Below are 20,503 nucleotides of genomic sequence, written 5' to 3'. Positions count from 1 at the left end.
ATGTAGTACATGCACTACCCCCTAGGCTAGGAGGATTTTTATTACTTCTAGCCTATAATTTGGGCACAACCCTAAGTATATAATGTAAACATGATATGTAAGGGGCCAAAGCCACGCCTTACTGATAATACTTTTGAAGATTATCCGCGTTCCATGCTCGTAGAACCAGCTTTCCTTCCAAATCTTCAAGGTGATAAGTACCTTTCCACAAAATTGCTTTTATCTTGTATGGTCCTTCCCAATTAGCTCAAAATACTCCGTATTGGGGATTTTTTATGTTTGGTATCACCTTCCTGAGCACCAGATCTCTTACCTTCAGCAGTTGTCCCTTTACCTTCTTATTGTAATACTTTGCAGCACACTGTTGATATGCCACAAGCCTAGCTGGGAATTTTCCCTTGCCTCTTCCAAGAGATCCAAATGAATCCTCTGGTTAATTTCTGCATCTTCCTCCGTGTGATGATCTCTACGAAGCGACCCTGAGCCAACTTCCACAAGGACCATAGCTTTATACCCATAAGTTAACATAAACGGAGTTTCCCCCGTAGTAGATATCGGAGTAGTGTTGTAGGACCACATCACTTTTGGGAGTTCTTCAGGCCAATTTCCTTTGCGCTCCTCCAGTTTTGTCTTAAGGGTATGCTTTATTATTTTATTCACGACCTCTGTTTGCCCATTGCTTTGAGGATGATAGACCGCTGCAAATTCCTTCTTAATTTTCAGATCCTCACACAACTGTCGCAACTCCTTGCTATCGAACTGCTTTCCGTTGTCAGAGACAAGTTTGTAAGGAATTCCAAATCTGCACACGATAGAATTGAAGACAAAATATTTAATCTTCTTCGCGGTGATAGTCGCCAGTGGCATAGCTTTTGCCCATTTAGTAAAGTTATCAACCGCAACCACTGCATACTTGACATCTCCTATAGCCTTAGGTAACTCCCCAATAAGATCAATCCCCCATATGGAAAATGGCCATGGGCTCACCATAGGCGTCAAGAGCGTCGCTGACATAGATGAGTAATTCGCAAAACATTGGCAGCGATCGTAGGCTCTAACGAAATTTGCGGCATCCTCCTTCATAGTGGGCCAATAATAACCTTGGCGCAAAACTTTCATTGCCAACGAGTTACCCTCCGAGTGATTACCACAGATTCCCTCATGTACTTCCCTTAAGATGTAATTTCCCTCTTCTTCATCGACACATCTGAGCAGTGGTTGATTGAAGCCCCTTTTATACAAAACTTCATCATAAACCACATACCTTGCGGCCTGGTAGCAGAATCGTCTAGCCTTGAACTTATCCTCAGGAAGTGCTCCCTTGTGAATATAAGCAAGAATGGGCGTCATCCATGTTTCCTTGTGAGCCTCATCTACTTGCATCACCTCAACCTCTGGGATACTAGGAATCTCCTGGATTTCTAAGGGTATAGATCCCAACAACACGGCCTCCTGCTGGGATCCCATTTTTGCCAGGGCATCCGCGTTGCTGTTCTTTTTCCGCGGTACAAATTCTAGCCTAACCTCTTTAAACTTTCCAATCAGGCGCTGCGCGCACCTCAAGTACAATTCCGTCCGCGGCCCTCGATCTTGAAATCCCCCATTCACCTGGTTTACCACCCACTCCGAGTCTCTTTTTACAATTATGTTCCGCACTCCCATTTCCAAAGTGATCTTCAGACCATTGATTAATGCTTCATATTCCACATCATTATTCGTTGCATAAAATTTGAAGTGAATTGCAGTCATCAGATGATGACCTTCCGGAGACACGAGTACTATGCTCGCTCCTGCTCCTTCATTATTAACCGCCCCATCCACATGCAAAGTCCACCAGGGATGTGGAAACTCCTCTAAAAACTCCTCAGTATGAGGGAGATATAGCACAGCCAAAGCCTTATCATCAACTGTAGAATCAAATTCCAACAAAAAATCGGCTAAGGCATGCCCTTTAATCGCTGTACGGGGCATGTATTCCAAGTCAAACTGTCCCAACTCCAAAACCCATTTCAACATGCTCCCCGATAATTCTGGATTGTGAAGGACTTGACGTAGAGGATAAGATGAACGAAATTCAATTCTATGGGCCTGGAAGTATGGGCGTAGCTTCCTTAACGCGAGGATTAAGGCATAAACCAGCTTCTCCATACTTGTATAGCGAGTTTCAGTATCATGCAATCACTTGCTCACATAATACACTGGTGACTGTTGCGCATCCTCTTCCCTTACTAGCACAGCGCTGATTGAATACTCAGAAACGGAAAGGTATAGGATTAAAGATTCTCCATCTAATGGTTTTAACAACATGGGAGGTTTCCCCAGTTGTTCCTTGATCCTCTTAAAAGCCTCTTCACATTATGGTGTCCATACAAAGTCTTTCCCTGCCACTTTAATTGCCTTAAAGAATTCTTTGCACCTGTCAGATGATTTGGAGACAAATCGGTTCAACGCGGCGATCCTTCCAGTTAGGCTTTGCACCTGCTTTACACTGGTGGGAGATTTCATGTCTAACAGTGCTTTGATCTTTGCAGTGTTAGCTTCAATTCCTCTATGATTGACTTTGAACCCAAGAAACTTGCCTGACTCTACACCAAAAATGCACTTCTGTGGATTCAACTTCATGCGATACCTCCTTAGAATGTTAAACATTTCCATCAAGTGTTCGATATGATCGTTTGTCTCTTTGGAATTTACCAACATATCGTCCACATATACCTCCATATTTCTCCAAATCTGATTCTTGAACATCATGTTCACCAACCGTTGGTAGGTCACGCCAGCGTTGATCAATCCAAATGGCATCCCTATATAGCAATATAACCCTCTATCAGTGATAAAGGATGTATGTGCCCTGCCGTCGCGTCAACCAACTGATCAATTCGTGGGAGCGGAAAACTATCCTTTGGGCAAGCTTTGTTGAGATCTGTAAAATCTACACACGTCCTCCATTTCCCATTTGGTTTTTCCACAAGCACCGGATTTGCAAGCCATTCGGGGTAAAAAGATTCTTTATTCAAACCAACTTCCAACAATCGATCTACCTCTTCCTTTAATGTTATCGCCCTTTCCCCGCTCACCAGGCGACGTTTTTGTCGTATGCCCGTGCAATTAGGGAAAATGTTCAACCGATGACACATTACCCCTAGATCGATCCCTACCATGTCTGAATGACTCCATGCAAAGACATCGAGATTTTTAATCAGAAACCGGGTACGCTTTTCCCTCATTTCATAACTTAGTTGAGATCCCACCTTCAAAACCTTGTTTGGGTCATCCTTATCGACCGGAACAGATATTGTGTCTTCGGCCAGCCCCATTTTCTCGGCAGGCATAAGGATCCTGGGATCCAGATCAAAATTAAAGTCCCGGGGGTCCTCGACTTCCATTCCCGTATTCGAGCGCGCATCTCTATATACGAGAGCATCTACCTCAGGATAAAGCATGGCTTTACGCAATGCAGGTGTGGAGGGGGTGCCCTCGTTTTGAGGAGCATCAACCTCAATTCCATTTTCACTTTCCAAGGGCGCGTCCTGCCTTTGAGGAACATCCACCTTGAGGTTACTTTCTAGGCTTCGTAAAATCTCACTTCTTCCTTCCAACTTTTCTCCGTTAACCTCCTTCCGCATAATCCCTTCTGTATGATTCACCATGATTTTCTCCACACTACGGATCCTCGAAACATTCCCCAACATCGCATAGGAGGTCTTGGTGACATGAGTTTCTTCTTCCTTTGGATCTTCCATAAAATAATGGACATGAACCTCTCCAATTGGTTTTTCCTGAATGTCCACCGCATCTTCAAACGAGAGATCTTTTCCCTCATACCTTCTCCTGCGAAATTCATTGACAGCCTTGTGATAGCAGTCACGTGATTCGTATTGCGACCCTCTCAGACTGCCCACTCCGTTAGGTGTTGGGAACTTTATCATTAAATGATGTATCGAGGTTATCACCCTGAACGCTCGCAACCAAGGTCTGCCCACCAACACGTTGTGCGCAGAGTCCTGATCCAGCACTTTGAAGTCTATCATTTGAGTGACAGACAGAGCTCCTTCCCCAAGCGTGACAGGAAGCCTAACCAAACCCATAACCCTTACTACCTCTCCAGTAAAACCGTAGACGTGTGCGTCTTCAAAATTCATGTCACTGTCTGAGAAACCCAATTTCTTGTATGTGCTGTAATACAGGATGTTCGCAGAGCTGCCGTTGTCCAAGAAGACTCAATGCACATTCATTTCCCCAATAAGCATAGTTATTACCAGCGCATCATTATGGGGATGATGTACCCACCTTGACTCTCTTTCCCTGAATGTAATATCAGCAGATTCCCCTTTGAATATTTTTGGAGGTCTATCTTCCAAGCTATGAATGTTGATGAGTGGTGGGTGTCGTGCCTCTCTTTCATTCCTTTCCAACGCCCGATTGCTATCACCAACAAATGGATGTCCTCCGAAGATTGCCCGAATACTTCCGGCCCTTTAGAACTTAACCTCCGCTGTCTTTTCGACATCCTTTGCCTGTGTGGGATGCCTTTCATCTTTTCCCTTGTCGTCGCTTCCTCTGCGTTATTTCACCTTATCAATCCATTCCCCCAGATATCCAGCCTTGATCAATTCTTCAATTTCATCTTTTAGGTGAAGACATTTGTGGGTGTCGTGGCTGGTAGACTCATGGTAATCGCAATATTTTTTCTTGTCTCTACTCTGCCACGAAGTCAGACGGTCTGGTTTCTCTTTTCATAGTTTGACGGTAGGCTCCACTCTCTCCGCACGTTCACGACGTTCACCCTATTAGGGCTTCGGGCATTCCGCCGATAATCTGGACTCACGGACCTGTCTCTCCTCTTAGCTCGCCCCTTGGAGTTGTGGTTATTATCATTTTTCTTTGTCTCGACAAGCGATTGCTCAATCGCTTTGAAGGATTCTGCCTGCGCAAGTACATCAGCTAACGATACAGGGTCCTTTCCTTGTAGGTATTTTCAAAAATCTGTTCCCACGCGCAGACCAGCTATAAGAAGTATTTTTAGTGTCTCATTAGTCGCGCCTCTCACCAAGATAGACTTTGCATTGAACCTTTTGAAGTATGAGGTCAAGCTTTCTCCTTCCTTCTGTTTCACATTGGCCAGTGTGGTAACAGGCGGCGTATACTTCACCGCAGCCTGGAACTGAGTTAGAAACAAATTTTTCATCTGTTCCCAAGATGTGATCACCCATGGACCAAGTTTTTGGAACCATTGTTGAGCATCTTCTCTAAAGGTGGCTGCTTGAATACGGCACTGTGCCAAGTCTGGTACCTGATATACATCCATCTCAATATTGACCATGTCCCGATATCTCATCATTGTTTTGCAACCTTTCTTGAATTCGCGTACCATCCCGGTCATGAGGACACGTCCTGGATCCATTGCCCGTAGCATTGTAGGAAGCTACATGAACAATGACAGGGGCTTCTTCAATAAAGGGCGCGCCATCTCTTCTTCCATTGTATGGCGCCCTTTCATGCTGGTATCCCATCCTTTCTCGTCCATTCCTTTGACAGCCTCGGCCATAATTTCCGAACCTTCCACGTGGAGGGGCACGCTCGTGATCGCGGTGCCGCACCCTATCATCTCTTGGATATGTAGGGGGCACACGCGTTGTATCACAGGGCCTCGCTTCTCCACCGTTTCCCTCCTTTTGCCATTCTAGCAACAACATTCTCAAATCATCATCTTCCAACCTTATGCCAAGTCTCCTCTTTAGGGTTGAAAAATCTCTTTTTTCTTCATCTTGATTCTGAATATTTTTCGTACAACGACGCTCGTCCATCGTATGCCCAGACCTATGTGGGTGTGGTACAGCTGATTATCAAGACGAGGCCTTTCTCTACCGTCAGTGTCCTCATCGACAAGCTCCATAATATGCTCTACATCATCAAAATATTCCAAGAGCCATGGAATGATTCACGAGTTTTCTCCGCTGGCCTGGGCATCTCCCTCGACTATGGGTGCTTTTCCTACGGCGTGGCCATAACGGGGAAAATGATGACCCCTCCTCGTCTTGCGACGCTCCACCGTACTCAACCTTGAGTGAAAGTTGTTCAGAGTATCCCCCATGCGGTAAAACTGCTCCAAGATATCAGCGTTGCTGATGAGAACTGGAGGTGTTCCTCCCATATCTGGATCTCTCGGAGGATCTACCATGTTTCTGGGCACGTAGGGTTCATGGCGAGTGTGGCCTCCCTCGCCCTCTCCTGAAACTTCCATCATAAGAACTTTCATCATGATTGTAAGACATCTTTTCCTCCCAAGATTATGATCCTAATCAGCACCCCTCTTTTTAGAAATATATTTAAGTGTAGCCTTTCCTACAAATATGTTTAGACCAAGCGAGGTATGCATTTGTTGGGGGGGCGTAAGAGGCAAGACTATGTATATGCGGGGATATTTCAAATATGTTTGGGATTTGTAGGGTTTTTTTGCTTAGTTATAACATATTTTCTCATGTAATAAATTTTTATACCCAATACTATTTTAACGTTGCCAAAAAAGACGCTAAAAACGTTAAATAGATTACAGTAATTATTTATAAACATAAACTTGTGCTCGAAAAGAACAACAATTTTTTTGACGAACAAGAAATTTTATTAACATAAATCAGCTTCCAAAGCAACACCCACAACAATAGGAACAGAACTCCTATTGAGATACCGATCTGGAGAAGAATACAATGCACGAGCTAGCTAATGTGCTACCATATTAGCAGATCATTTAATAAATGATAACAACACTGTATTTTGTTCTTGCAACATTTTCTACACTCCTCAACTATGAGCCCAAACGGTGAAATCATAGGCACTTTGCTTCGAACTGCTTGCACTGCAACCAAGCAATCTGATTCGACTGTAATGTTCTGCCATGTTGTATTCTTCGTCCAGTTAAGTGCTTCTTTTATAGCCATAATTTCACCCATATTTGGATCCAAAACCTCATTCACACCAACTGTTCTAGCCATGACTATCTCCCCTTTTGAGTCACGAGCAACTAAACCTATCCCTGAAGCATTAATCTCTCTGAATATTGATGCATCTACAGACACCTTGATTGCTAACTCCTGTGGCCTCACCCAAGAATCACCTCCATCCCCTTCTACTGCTTGAGGGAATAAAGAGTACGAAACCTTACTTTGGGCATATCTCCATTGTTCAAGGTATTGCTTTGCATTTGCAATTATAACATAGAGTCTAGTATTTGTTTTTATTCCAAACCACTTCATTCCTGGCCTGCCACAATGACCAACACACTGCTGCTACCTCTGCTTTCTTGTGGTTATCACAGGTTTTCAAAACACACTCCCACCACTGCATTAAAGTAACTCTTGTACATTGCACATTTGGAATAACGATTTGCCAGCACTGTATTGCCACCGAACAATGCAAGAAAACATGATCAATAATCTCAGGTTCCCTTTTATAAACTGGGCACCTTGACTCTACTTCTACTCCTTTTTGCTGCAACATAACCATTGTAGGTAAACAATAAGATAGAGATCTCCATACCAGATTTAGAATCTTAGCCGGGGCCTTAATTCTCCAATTTTTTTTCCAAAAGCTGTTATTATCTGACATTCTCCAGTAAGATTTCTGAACCTGCAGTAACCTATAGGCGCTTCTTACTGAATAATAACCATGTCTCTCCTAGTTCCAATATAACTCATCCCTCTCTCCATACTCTCCTATATTTATTTTCTTTATGCACTCTTGATCCCGTTCAGTAAACAGGTCCCTGAGAATCTCCTCATCCCAACTTCTCTGGTTCACATTCATAAGAGACGAAATTTTATTATTCTCCAAGGCAATTGAATCTGACTCAATGTATGGCCTCTCACTATCAAGTAACCAGGGCTTACTGAGTATATTAATGTCCTCTCCTGTTCCCACCTTCCAACGAATACCACTTGCCACCAACTCTTTTGCTTCCAAAATGCTACGCCAGATGTAGCTAGGGTTATGTCCTATTTTAGCTTCGAGAAAATTGACAGTAGGGAAGTAACGAGCCTTATACACTCTACTCACCAAACTCGAAGGTTTTGTCAAAATATGCCACCCTTGCTTCCCCAGTAATGCTAAGTTAAAGTCTTTAAAGTCCTGAAACCCCATCCCTCCAACTGATTTATGCCTACTTAACCGATCCCAACTCATCCAGTGGATCCCCTTTCTATCCCCCGTTCTCGAGTTCCGCCAGAATTTAGATATAGTTCTTTCAATGTCTCTATGAATCTCTGCTGGCAACAAGAAAACATACATGGCATATGTAGGCAAAGTCTGTGCCACAGACTTAACTAAAATCTCCTTCCCACCTTGAGAGATTAAAAACCCATCCTAAGCCAATACCCGTTTCTTCACTTTACCTCTCAAAAATCCCAGAGTAGCAACCTTACTCCTTTGCATTATGTTTGGGAGGCCTAAGTACTTACAATCTGCACCAGCCTCTTCCATGCTTAACCTCTGACATAATCGAGCTCTGTTGCTTTCAATAATATTCGAACTAAAGAATACAACTGATTTATTAAGATTCACTTTCTGCCCCGATGCCCGTTCGAAATTCTGTAACAATGTCAACACATGATCAGCCTCTGTCTCATTAGCTTTGCAATACAAATAACTGTCGTCCGCGAAAAGCATATGAGTAATACTTGGTGCTCCATTACATACTTTAATTCCTTGAATCCATCTATTTTGTTCATACTATTGGATTAAGGATAAAAAACCTTGAGCACAAATAATGAACCAATAGGGCGACAACGGATCCCCTTGACGGATTCCACGACTTGGAAGAATGGGGCCAATATCCTTATTTCCTTGTGTTATATTGTACGAGACTGTACTAACACAAGTTAAAATTAAGTGCACCCACCAATCGTTATAGCCCATTTTCTTCAACATCGCTATCAAAAAACCCCATTCAATCATGTCATAGGCCTTGCTCATATCGAGCTTAATCGCCATATGACCTTCCTTGCCTCTCCTTTTTCATTTTAAGTAGTGCATAACTTCGTACGAAACCATCACATTATCTGATATCAACCTTCCTGTCATGAACGCACTTTGATTATCAGAGATTACTGATTCCAGTGTCTTCTTCAACCGATTCGCAGCCACCTTAGTTATGATTTTCACCAACACATTACAAAGGGAGATCGGTCATAAATCATTCATTAAAATAGGACATTTCTTTTTTGGAATCAAGACTATATTTGTGGCATTCAGATCAGATTGTAAAGTACCATTTATAAAGAAATCTTGCACCACTTTCACCACATCTTTTCCTACTATTTTCCAGTGCTTTTGAAAAAATGACGGGGTCATCCCATCCGGCCCCGGTGCTTTGTCTGGATTCATTTGAAAAAGAGCTTCTTTCACCTCCTCTTCTACTACTGGTCTGAGCAACTCCTCATTCTGAGCATTGGTGATTGTACTAGGGACGCCTTCAACAACTGCTTGCCAGTCAGACTCAGTTGCAGCAAACAGGTTACAAAAATAATCCATTATCAGCTTAGGTAAACCGTGCTCCCAGTCCAGGCAATTCCCATTGTCATCCTGAATTTTTTGAATATGATTATTCCTCCTGCGTGCACTAGCAGTCTTATGAAAGTACTTCGAATTTTTGTCTCCTGCTTGCAACCATAACTGCTTAGACCTCTGCCTCCAAAAAATCTCTCTTTGATTAAAAATACTATCCAGTTTTATTCTTGCTTCATCGTACTTCTCTTTAGAAACTGTATCCCTCCCATTCCTGTACCTTTTCAACTCTAACTTACATTCCTTAATACGACCAGAAAAATTACCAATAATTTCTTTCCCCCAAGTTGCCAACTTATCACTGCACCTTTTGATTTTCTACTGCACGTTGGACTCCTGGCCCTCAATCCATCCTTCTCGAACCAGCTGCTCATACATAGGCTCTGTGAGCCATGCATTTTCAAATCTGAAACGATACACTCTTGCTCTACGGTTAATAACTTGAGGATTTAGTAAGATAGCACTATGATCAGAAGGTGCACCCTCAAGATTATATAATTTTTCCATGGGAAAATTGTTCAACCAATTCTCATCTGTTAACGCCCTATCCAACCTTACCTCAATCCAATCTTCTGTACCCCTGCCACGTTCCCACGTAAATTGATGTCCTGATAGCTCTATGTCCACCAGATGAGCATCATGTATGGCTTCATTAAAGCCATCTATCAGCCATTCAGGATACGGTTCTCCTCCTCTCTTATCATTTCCTGACACCACGTTATTTAAATCACCCAACAGACACCAAGGGAGGTTTGCATCCCTGGCCAAGTTGCGAATAAGATCCCAAGTATCACGTCTTTTAATTCTATCAGGTTCTCCATAAATCCCCGTTAGACACCATTCATTCATGTCTGTAATACGAACCTTAATATCAATGTGATGTTGTGAGAGCCCCAGCAGTTCCGCTTGATCTTCCTCCTTCCACATTAACGCCAAACCACCACTTTTACCTACTGGATCAACTGTAATCAAACCTTCAAACCCTAGCTTATTCTTCACCCATTCCAGTCTCGATCTTTTTGCCATTGTTTCACATAAAAATATAAAAATGGGTTGTTCTTGACGCACCACGTCAATAAGGAACTGAACTTTCCGAGGAAGCCCAATGCCCCGGCAGTTCCAACTGAGAGTACTCATAATGTCTGGCGGGCCTGCCTTGCAGCACCCGCCAATATCAAGTTTTTTGGATCATTTGTATTATATGGTTGAGAGTCTGACATAATGTAATCTTCTGCACTCGAGTCTGTATTGGGCCTATCCATTATTGGGTCATGTACTCTGCGTCTTTTAGGATCCGTAATAGAAAGCCCATCTGTCCCCATCTCAACAAAATCTTTTTCCCGCCTATCGTTCAAAATAACCAAATTTTTTGGCTCCACAACTGTAACCATCTTAGTTCAATCCCCTCCACTATTCTCGCCTAGTAGTTCTGTTACTCCTGATTTCCTGGTAATACAATTATCTTCTACGTGAATCAAGCTACTTTCCTTTCTGTGTACCTCCACTGTTCCATCGTCCCTTTCCTTATCGTTTGTCCTTGCCGGAACTAACACTGCCCCATCTACCCCCCGAATCCACTGATTTTCTTTACTTACACCTTGATTTCTTAATGGTGCCCGCAAAGAACTATCGTATTTCCTCACTTCATGTCCTTGAGGGTTGTCAAACAGGACCTCACCAAACTTTTCTGTATGTCCTATCTTCCCACAGTAGAAGCAAAATGATGGGAGACGTTCATACTTAAATTGAATCCATATCCACTCTCCCCCTAGTTTCTTAATACGCATTTGCTTCTTTAAAGGACGACCAATATCAACAGCAATTCTGATTCTTAATAAATTCCTGAACATTCCCTTAAAGTTCCTTGAATTTGATTCCATATATCTTCCCACGAAATTACCTATGGATTTCAAAATAAATTCTGACTTGAAACCAATAGGAACATCATAAACTTGAACCCACATATATAACTCCGAAAGCTTTATATCCTTCAATTGTTCATCCACATTAAACTTTTTAAGCAGTAAGACTTGTTGATTAAAAGTCCATGGTTCATCGTCTAAAACTCTTTGCATATCACGATCATGAAAGAACTTAAACAGGAACATGTTAGTCTGATTGGTCTCCTCCATGAACACGCCTTTAACAGGTCTCCAGATCAACGAAAATGTATCTTGCATAGCCATGAAATTCACCTTTCTATTAGTTACAAAGCTTCCCACCAAACATCTTTCCATCCCTTTCTTAATATCGTTCTCAGGAACATCTTCCAGAATAAGACCTTCCTCGTCATCGCTATTCAAAAAAAAGTTTGCGTATGCCTCATCCAGATCCTTGCCTCGTGATGAACTCGCCATGAAACAGAGAAATGAATCAACCCGAACCAAAACGAAATATTAAAACAAACTCATCAATAAATGAGACAACAAAACTCATCAATAGATGAGACTATCCACCAACTAGTAGTTTACTAGTTTATTAGCTTGAATATGAAAAAGAACAACAATTAATGAAGAAATAGAGCAGCCGAATGACGTATGTTGGCTGGGTAGAAATGAAATAGGTTACATCCTTCGTCTTGCAAGAATTAAAGAATGAATGAGAAAGATAGAAACTTGGGGGAAAAAAGGGAACTTTCTCCAAAGAATCTTTCCTGTCGTTTAATGCGTCTTCCTTATTACTTGCGGTACAAGGCCACTTGCAAGAGCTAATCAACTGCGCTATAACACACGATTACGACGGCTTACCTTGGAAATTTATTGTCATAGCTATTGTTGGGTTGCCTTTGGAATTCCAAATTTTAAAAGAACTCGATACTTAACATGATACCATAGCTAAACTCCAGATAGATTTACGGCTGTACTACAGTCCTCAGACAGATAACATTCTCAGGAAAGCCCAAAAGACTGACATCTTCAAACACATTTGCAACGACATTGTATAGTGATTCAGAATGCCATATTCACTTCAATCATTTTTTCCCCTTATAATTAAGTTCTTAATATGTCCTAAAAAGGTAGATTTTAATTAAGTTAACAAAATAAGTAAAAAATAACTTCTCTGACCATTAAGGAAAAAAATCATGAACCACAATTTTCAGATGCTAAGATTTTAAATAAGAGCAAGCAAATCGATAATATTTTGGGTTGGAAACTCAGCAACGGGATTAAAAATTTAAAACATCTGCATAAGCATGAGCTGGACTTGCTAGTTACAGTCAGTCACAGAATAGTGTTACCGAAACTAACACCATTAGCAGTAAATTGCAGTTTCTGCAATCAAAGGACGTCGTTATGTTTGGAATATAAACTGAAAAAAAAGGAAAAAAAGGAAACTCAACATCTGTATGGTCCCCTTCAACACTTCAATTGAAAAGTAGGGAGGCATACAAGATGTTTCGCTTGTAGAAAGAGTTACTGTTCGCTATGGAAAGATGGAAATAATTGAAACAAAGAAAGTTTCAACACCACTTCATCACAACAAAAAGTGTATCATTTCTCTCTTGCTGTGCATAAACCTCATTCCTTCAACGGATCTTGGACTGCGATATTCATTTAATGCATACCAGCGCGAGGAACTCGTGGCCTCACAGGTGTCTTAGATGGACTCACCCTACAGAAGTAGACGATAAATAATAATGATAATCACTATGAGAACAAGGGAACCAAATGATTTTATTAACAAGATACTGAAGAAAAACTACCACAGCATATGTCGTTACCTGACAGGTTGGGATCCCATAACCTGTCCACAACAATCCAGAGCAATGATGGCACTCTCAGCCTGCAAACAAAATATCAAACCAGGTTAGAATGGTATGCTCCAAATAAAATAAAATGATAGTTACATGATATATCACATTGGAAGATACCAATTACAAAACTCTCAGGCATATCAAATCGCTGCTGACTCATCATATGAAAGTGGCGGTTAAACTAAAGATTTGGCCCTTTGTATACTTCCATATTTGGAGTGTGGGCGCGTGCGTATGTTATGGTGGCCTTTCTATGTTATGATGGCCGAAAGGCCTATAAAGTCATTCCTTTATCATTGAAGTAATTTGCTCATGCCAAAGGGAGTACCAACCTACATATGTATGGTCAAACAGCATGTTCATAGATTTATTTTATTACTCATCCCCTGTTTGTTTTTTCTGTATCAACTGACACGACAAATGACCATGTGTGTACATTCATCATGTATATGATATCCACAAACATTTATTCCTGATACATAACCTGACATATACATAAAACTTTTACAAATTTACGCCTATTAAACATATGAGTCGGCACAGAGGTAGGGTGACCAAGTAAAGGGGTTGTCTTTATGCAAAGAAGTAGGCTCCTATAAACAACCCAACTAAAAGTTGATATTTAATGCCATTCAAGGTGAAAAATCACCCTGGAATGGCTTCAGATTCTTTCTAAAGAGGGTTTAGACCTTTCCAAAGTCTGAAAGATCTTACAATCATTCAAAAATCTAGCTCATTAAATAGAGTACTTTCTGTAACGAATTTAAATTTGTTAGGTCCTCAGAAGAATCTTCACAACCCATAAACACTTACGGCCCCGTGAAAAAGAATTTGATAAAAAGTAAAACCAACCAGAAATTGCCGTAGCTTCGTCAATACTACGAAAAAAGTTGGAAACTGAACATTGAAGATACTTTGAAGATGGAACGGAAGTAGGTAACTGGAAAAAAATTAGGGTTTCATCCATGCAGTTCAAGTAGAAACTTACCAAAACAAATTCAACAAAAGCAATACGCGTTGAATGAACATGATCACCCAAAAGCCTCAGGCGAGAAACCTGCATGTATCAAATTTAGTCAATTATTGACAAAGAAGCATCTAGAAATTTCCACTCAAGGGACCATTAGACCTCGCCACATCTTGTTTCGAAGAAAGCCTTCACATCAGCTTGAGAAATCTGTATAGAAAGCACAGTTTATCATCTTGATATACATGAGATACAACAACTCACCCGAGCAAATAAAAGAACTCATTACGACAGTATTCTCCAATATACCAGAAGAACAGTTACGAATAAACAATATATAAGATTCCAGGACAAGTATAAATAGAGCAGTAGAAGTGATTATATGTGTCGCACACCTTCTTATCAATATTTGTACAGTAGACTGTCCTTGCACACATCTCTCGCTCATCCTCCGACTGTTTTCAGAACATTAGGAATATTTACATTATCGCGAATTATGATACTCAACACGAGAATGGAGGAAGCAGCAATCAATATAAGAATACGAAACAACATATAGATGAATCCATACTTTGGGAAGAAATGTCGGATTCACGGGAAGGATGGCAGTTTTTGAAGGCAAGACCTTGACTGGAGAAAACCCTAGCAGCGTCCCGCCAAGGCTAAGAGCTGCTCTAGCAGAGACTGCCAATAATTGCAGATAAACATGCGAAATTTGCAAACATTTTAAGAACACATAAAAGTTAGCAATTTTATAAAAAAACAAAATTTCAAAAATGTAACTTACACTCATCAGCGAACTCCACAAAAGCAAAACGAAGATGTGAATGTGGATCACCACAAACTCGACAATCTACAACCTTCAAACAAAGTACACCAAAATTGAACAAGGTTAGCAATAACGAACAGTATGCATCCAAACCCAAGAGTTGAGTGAAGTGGCTGAGAAGTTTAGGAGTAGCCTCAAGGTTAGTGGTTTCAATTCCCATTTTGGGGTCAATTTCCTTTCATCAATTGCCACACACAAACAAATGCAGCCAAAATAAACAAAAGGTTCTCGCCGAATCATGTAAAGGTTTCTTCTTCCTTGCTTTTATATCAATATCATTATACTTCAGATCATCTGAATTTTTGAATTACGAAGACAAAAATTTAGTAGTAGAGCAAGAACATCTAAACTACTGCTGACAGTCTTACACTCATTACCAAATCTACTTTAACTTTTCCGTCACATATATGTTTCCCTGTGGACATCTTGATGTCTCGTAAATCGTAATGCATATTCTATCACAAAAATCTAAAATGTGCAAGGAAGATACATCTGCATTCGAAATGGAATCCTCTTGCAGGTGACCAACATGTATAGTTGTCAGATATAAATGATAAAAGCAACTTGTTGTCTTTCATCTCCACTAATAATTCCTACTCAGTTTGACAAAAGAATTAAGAACATTAAAAATCTTTAAAAAAACTTGATATGAGTTGATATCATTTAATGCTACTCATTTCCGCAAAAGATATTATGCCAAGTGGGAACTAATCACCTGTTGAGCAAAGTAAGAAAGCCACGCATTCTATTCAATATGTGAAGGTTCATATACTATGAACAGTAGAAAGTTAAAACCGTTAAAATAATTAAAACTTGGAAAAGAATGTACATTAGTAGCGCTCTAAAGTGAACTGGATGTTAGGTAACAAACGTTCCCGAAACCCTAAAGAGTAAGGACTTAAGACTTATGAGGAGAGATTAATTGGATCCTATTATATCTTTTCCCCTCACTCGAAAGGCCATCTTTGGGGGCTTTAGTCAACTTTAGTGTCCGAAATTAATATTCGATAAATACTGGGGATAGGAGGGTCCGGAAACCTGAGGTGAGATCTAAAGTTACTAGTTGGAGAGTTCGTGAATTAACACTTGGGAACCTTTTTTATGCACTTCTAAATGGTTGGACAACAAAAAACACAAAAAGTGCAAAATTGTGGTTCTTACAATAAAATAGTTCTTCTTTGAATCTTAAGCTCTATAAATTTCTTCTCCGTAAATATAAATATCTACATTTAGACTAGGACAAAAACTGTAAATACTTAAAGAGGCTTACTAAGCTGATCATAGTAACATGAACTTCTAGCAGAATGAATCTAAATTACTTTAAAAGTGCATATATGACTTACTTGTCCAAAGCCACAAAATAAACCAGCAAGCTGCTCTTCAGTCACCTATTTCATAGAGGAAAACACAAGTTCATTTCAAGAACATATAGAATGCAACAATGCATAGATTGATCAATGACAATCTTCAGTTTGTTATTAGTTTCTTACTAACGTTGTGATCAATGTCAGAAACATATACTGTTCGCCGAATGCTATCTTCTCTTTGAGCTCTATAAGCCCTTCCATTCAAACGCCTTTTGCCCTGGCCAAAGCTATTTCTTCTCTGCCAGAACACCGAATGACTTTAAACTAACAATTTCAAGAAGTACAAAACATAATATTTTTGAGCAATTCAATACAGGCAACCACAAATTTTAAGGTAAGAGCTATCCTGTTAAGATCTGATCTGTAAGGTAATAGACCTTAAAAAGAAAATTTACACTTTATCGCTTGGAAAAAATGCAAAAAGAAAAAATCTAAATTTCATAAAGGAGTTCGCACTTGTGAGGCGAGAGGAATGACCGACATAAAGCCTATATTTTATTTATTAATTAACATGCTACTGAAGATAGTCACTTAAAACTCCAGAAGCCTACTAGAAGAGCAAAAATGCCCGCTTCTATATCTCAATGGGGCACATGGGCATGGCCTTCAGACACTAAGCACGAAATAGATACATAAAGAATGAAGGTAAATACCCATATGCCCACTGAAACCACATATGCCCTCTTCTGGGGTCACAGTAATTTACTACAAACAACAGCAAAGCATGTGTCGAGGACTATAATTTTAACTTATCCCACAAGACTACATTGCTAAAGTCCAAATCACCTCAAAACCTGAATATGTTAATGTAACACCATGAAAAAGTTAAATTTCAGAAGCTTAACTTGTATATAAATATTTTATAATACCCCCAAAAAAGTGGAAACACTGCATTGATCAAACCTTCTTCCTGAAAAAATTGAAAAACACAAACTGTGTTTTGAGAAGCTTATGGGGAACAACGACAGGGAGCCAAATACCATATGAAATGATTTTACAAATATTGCTTCTTCCCAATTATCAATTTCGAAAATGGAAACCTTATAATGACAAGTTTAAGGGAAAAAACTGGGCTTTTGAAGAAGTCAATAATCACATCACACGAATACATATAGCAAGTTAGCAACAACTGTGCAAGGAAGCACATGAAAGCGTTATAAAGCAAATTGTTTAGGAACCTAAAATGTAAAGCATGAAGTAAAGAGTAACACAGAAAACATAAACTTTTTTTTTGTCAGTCACATAAACTTCGCCTTCTCATGAACAATATTATGCATTGATAATTGATCCAAAATTCTTCTTTTCTTGTTTATCAATCATCTGCGTCAATCCCTACGGCCTACAATAACATTGTATCCAAAAAAACTGACTGTAAAGCTAAATGCACATGACAGAAACTTGAAAATCTGAACTGATCAAACTTGATACCAAACACCCTAGGTTCCCCATCATAAATGTATGATTCAATCCAAAACTCTTTTCCAACTAAAATAGACTGATCGGTCCATAAAGATAAACAGTTTTCTTTTTTAAGCAAATAAATTTCACATTAAGTCCTAAACAATATGATATTAAAGTCCAGAAATTCACATCACATATGGTGGAAACATTAGACAATTCTGTATCAATAGAAAATCAGAAGAATCAAATCTACATAAGTAACATGAAAACAAAAATTATCACTGACAACAAAAAATTCGCTTAAATAAGTTAAAAAGTTAATCAGATCATACCCTTCTGTTATTAGGAAATCCAAAATTCCCTGAATTCTTATCAACAGGCACAAAGAAAGCTCCTGTAAACTGATCAGGACTACGATGATCATTCGAGTAATACGAAGGAAAGAACTCTTTAGCCATAGGATTAAGCTTCAAATTGGACAACATATCCACTATATGTTGCATTCCAAACTCCTGTTTTGAATCAGATTCCTTAACAACATTAACATTTCCACCAGAACTAATCATAAAACCATTAGATTCTGTGTCAACAGCTATATGAGCTGCCTCACCATTCATTTCTGCACCAGCAGCCATGAAATCAAAACCCCAGAAACCAAAAACCCAAAAAGACTCAAACTTTATTAACTAACTGAATTAAAGCACCAATCTTTATATAAGTTTCTTGAAATACAGATTAAAAAGGACAGCTTTATTCAAATTTCATCATCTTTATTCAAAAATATGTATGATTAAAAAATAAAGGGGTTTCAAGAAAATGATCACAGATGATGAAGGTGGTTTTTCTGGAACTATAACACACCAGTGCGATATACACAAAAAGTGTATGTATATATTATAGTACTCTGTAGAGATATGTAGGCTAACAACGTCTTTGATTATTTAAGGCGAAGCTCTTGTTAGTTTCTGGAACAATTTATTAAGGATATGTCATCCTTACTGTTTCTTGGTGAAGTTTGTTGGGATTGTAAATTTAATAATTTCCTCAATCATTTACTTTCGTTTAATAGAAACGAAATTTCTACGTGCTTGTGAGCTCAGTCTCGAAAATTTATAATTTTGATATATTTTAATTGGTTCATATTTTAAAATATTGATGTATCTCTTTTATTTACATTAATTTTATTAATTTAAAATTATAAGTTTATGTATTAATAAGTATTCATAAACATATAATTAAAAAAATTGTAATTAGTATTTTATTTGTAACATAAAAAATTTATTACACCTGCAAATGCAATAGATTAAAACAAAAGCAAACATATTCACTAATACTCTCTCCAACTTTGAAACGGGTCTGAGGAGGCTTATAAGCGTATCGTACCCTATTATTCAGTATAAATATGTTTTTTCCTGAGATTCCAACTTTTTGTAAGTTAAAATAACACTCTCTCTGTTTTTTAATATTTTACACAATATTAATTTTTTAGCTAATTTTAATTTAAAATAATATCATTGTTTTTTCCCTCAAAAAAATATATTATTCTTTTGTCTCATTTTAACCGTTTTTTATTTTTCTCACATGAATTGAGATATTAAAAAATCATAATTAAGCAATATTTATATCAAATTAAAGTTTAGAATTTAAGTTTGAACTTGATATAGAATTGATATTTATTTATCAAGTGCAAGTACTTTTATCACTTTAAAAATGTGTAAAAAAATCAAATAATCTCGGTTAAAATGATATGGGACAAAGCTGAGCAATTATTTTCGCATGGATGTTTACTTCATATTCAAACATTTTTTTCTAAATGGTCGAGAAAACTGGATTCGACTCCACAATTAACGGTTTCCATATACCAGTCCCCCTAATTTGCCTTGATAAAACAGAATAGGGTCGTATATGGTACAGATTTTATGGTAATCGGAAGTGCAGCCAGCCAGCCACTGTAAATGTACATATATACCTAAGCGAGCTGCTTGCTTTTCGATCACTGTACCGCTCAGAAGGGGTAATTGATGATTGTATTGATAGATGGTCCGGTAGGGCCGTGTTTGGGAAAATCAAGAAATAAGTAAAAGGAAGCACTCAACTTGGACTCTGTTATTTTAGAAACTCATGGAAGCTGATGGTGATGGAACATTTTTAGTGGTGGTGGTTAGGGATGTACACAGTTTGGGCAACGCGACCAATCCAAACCGAACCGACCCTATTTCGGCCGAACCAAACTGATTTTTTTCAACCCGATATATAGTTGGGTTGGAAAAATGTCAACCCAATTTAATTGGGTTGAATATGGTTTTCGATAATTTTAAACCAATCCAACCCAACCCGATTAAAATATATATGTACATGCTAATAAGTTAATTCAAAATTATGTTTAGGCCATTTACATAGATCCATATATATCTAACTCTAAATGTAACTTATAACCTCCGTATTTATAGTTCATTAACATATGTTTGATTAATGTTATATTTTTTGCATTTATGATTTATTCCAATATATAAAGTGTAAGCAATATTATTAGTACTTTTGATGTCGAAAATTAGATGTTTAAGACCATTTAATATGGAGGATTGTAATATTGTTTTGAACTATTTTAAAGTGTTTTAAACTTTAAA

General features: G+C 38.9%; 5 protein-coding genes across 6 annotated transcripts; all 5 read right to left on the bottom strand.

The window, feature by feature from the left end:
- Positions 1–330: 330 nt before the first annotated feature.
- On the bottom strand, positions 331–2,148 carry LOC141700333 (uncharacterized). Its single transcript, XM_074504134.1, has one exon. The coding sequence runs from the start codon at positions 2,146–2,148 to the stop codon at positions 331–333; it is 1,818 nt and encodes a 605-aa protein (XP_074360235.1).
- Positions 2,149–6,624: 4,476 nt separating this feature from the next.
- Positions 6,625–7,503, bottom strand: LOC141700315 (uncharacterized). Its single transcript, XM_074504124.1, has 3 exons — positions 7,291–7,503; positions 6,837–7,193; positions 6,625–6,720 (listed from the first exon to the last, which is right to left on the bottom strand). The coding sequence occupies exons 1-3, from the start codon at positions 7,501–7,503 to the stop codon at positions 6,625–6,627; spliced, it is 666 nt and encodes a 221-aa protein (XP_074360225.1).
- A 171-nt stretch (positions 7,504–7,674) lies between these two features.
- On the bottom strand, positions 7,675–8,985 carry LOC141700310 (uncharacterized). The gene is made up of 3 exons (XM_074504110.1): positions 8,894–8,985; positions 8,454–8,641; positions 7,675–8,336 (listed from the first exon to the last, which is right to left on the bottom strand). The coding sequence occupies exons 1-3, from the start codon at positions 8,983–8,985 to the stop codon at positions 7,675–7,677; spliced, it is 942 nt and encodes a 313-aa protein (XP_074360211.1).
- A 1,970-nt stretch (positions 8,986–10,955) lies between these two features.
- On the bottom strand, positions 10,956–11,915 carry LOC141700300 (uncharacterized). Its single transcript, XM_074504098.1, has one exon. The coding sequence runs from the start codon at positions 11,913–11,915 to the stop codon at positions 10,956–10,958; it is 960 nt and encodes a 319-aa protein (XP_074360199.1).
- An 809-nt stretch (positions 11,916–12,724) lies between these two features.
- On the bottom strand, positions 12,725–18,912 carry LOC141708413 (polyadenylate-binding protein-interacting protein 9-like). 2 transcript variants are annotated; one of them, XM_074512034.1, is made up of 10 exons: positions 18,209–18,911; positions 16,603–16,713; positions 16,452–16,496; positions 15,067–15,139; positions 14,851–14,963; positions 14,675–14,734; positions 14,442–14,489; positions 14,301–14,369; positions 13,280–13,341; positions 12,725–13,170 (listed from the first exon to the last, which is right to left on the bottom strand). In XM_074512034.1, exons 1-10 carry the CDS (start codon positions 18,509–18,511, stop codon positions 13,113–13,115), a joined length of 942 nt encoding a protein of 313 aa, XP_074368135.1. In that variant the 5' UTR covers positions 18,512–18,911; the 3' UTR covers positions 12,725–13,112. The 2 variants fall into 2 exon arrangements, with proteins under 2 accessions (XP_074368135.1, XP_074368136.1); XM_074512035.1 differs by lacking the exon at positions 14,442–14,489 and having other exon boundaries at positions 18,209–18,912.
- Positions 18,913–20,503: the final 1,591 nt, after the last annotated feature.

Source organism: Apium graveolens, chromosome 2, assembly GCF_009905375.1.
Source record: "Apium graveolens cultivar Ventura chromosome 2, ASM990537v1, whole genome shotgun sequence".
Lineage (NCBI taxonomy): Eukaryota > Viridiplantae > Streptophyta > Magnoliopsida > Apiales > Apiaceae > Apium > Apium graveolens.
This window is presented reverse-complemented; position numbering and strand designations above follow the sequence as displayed.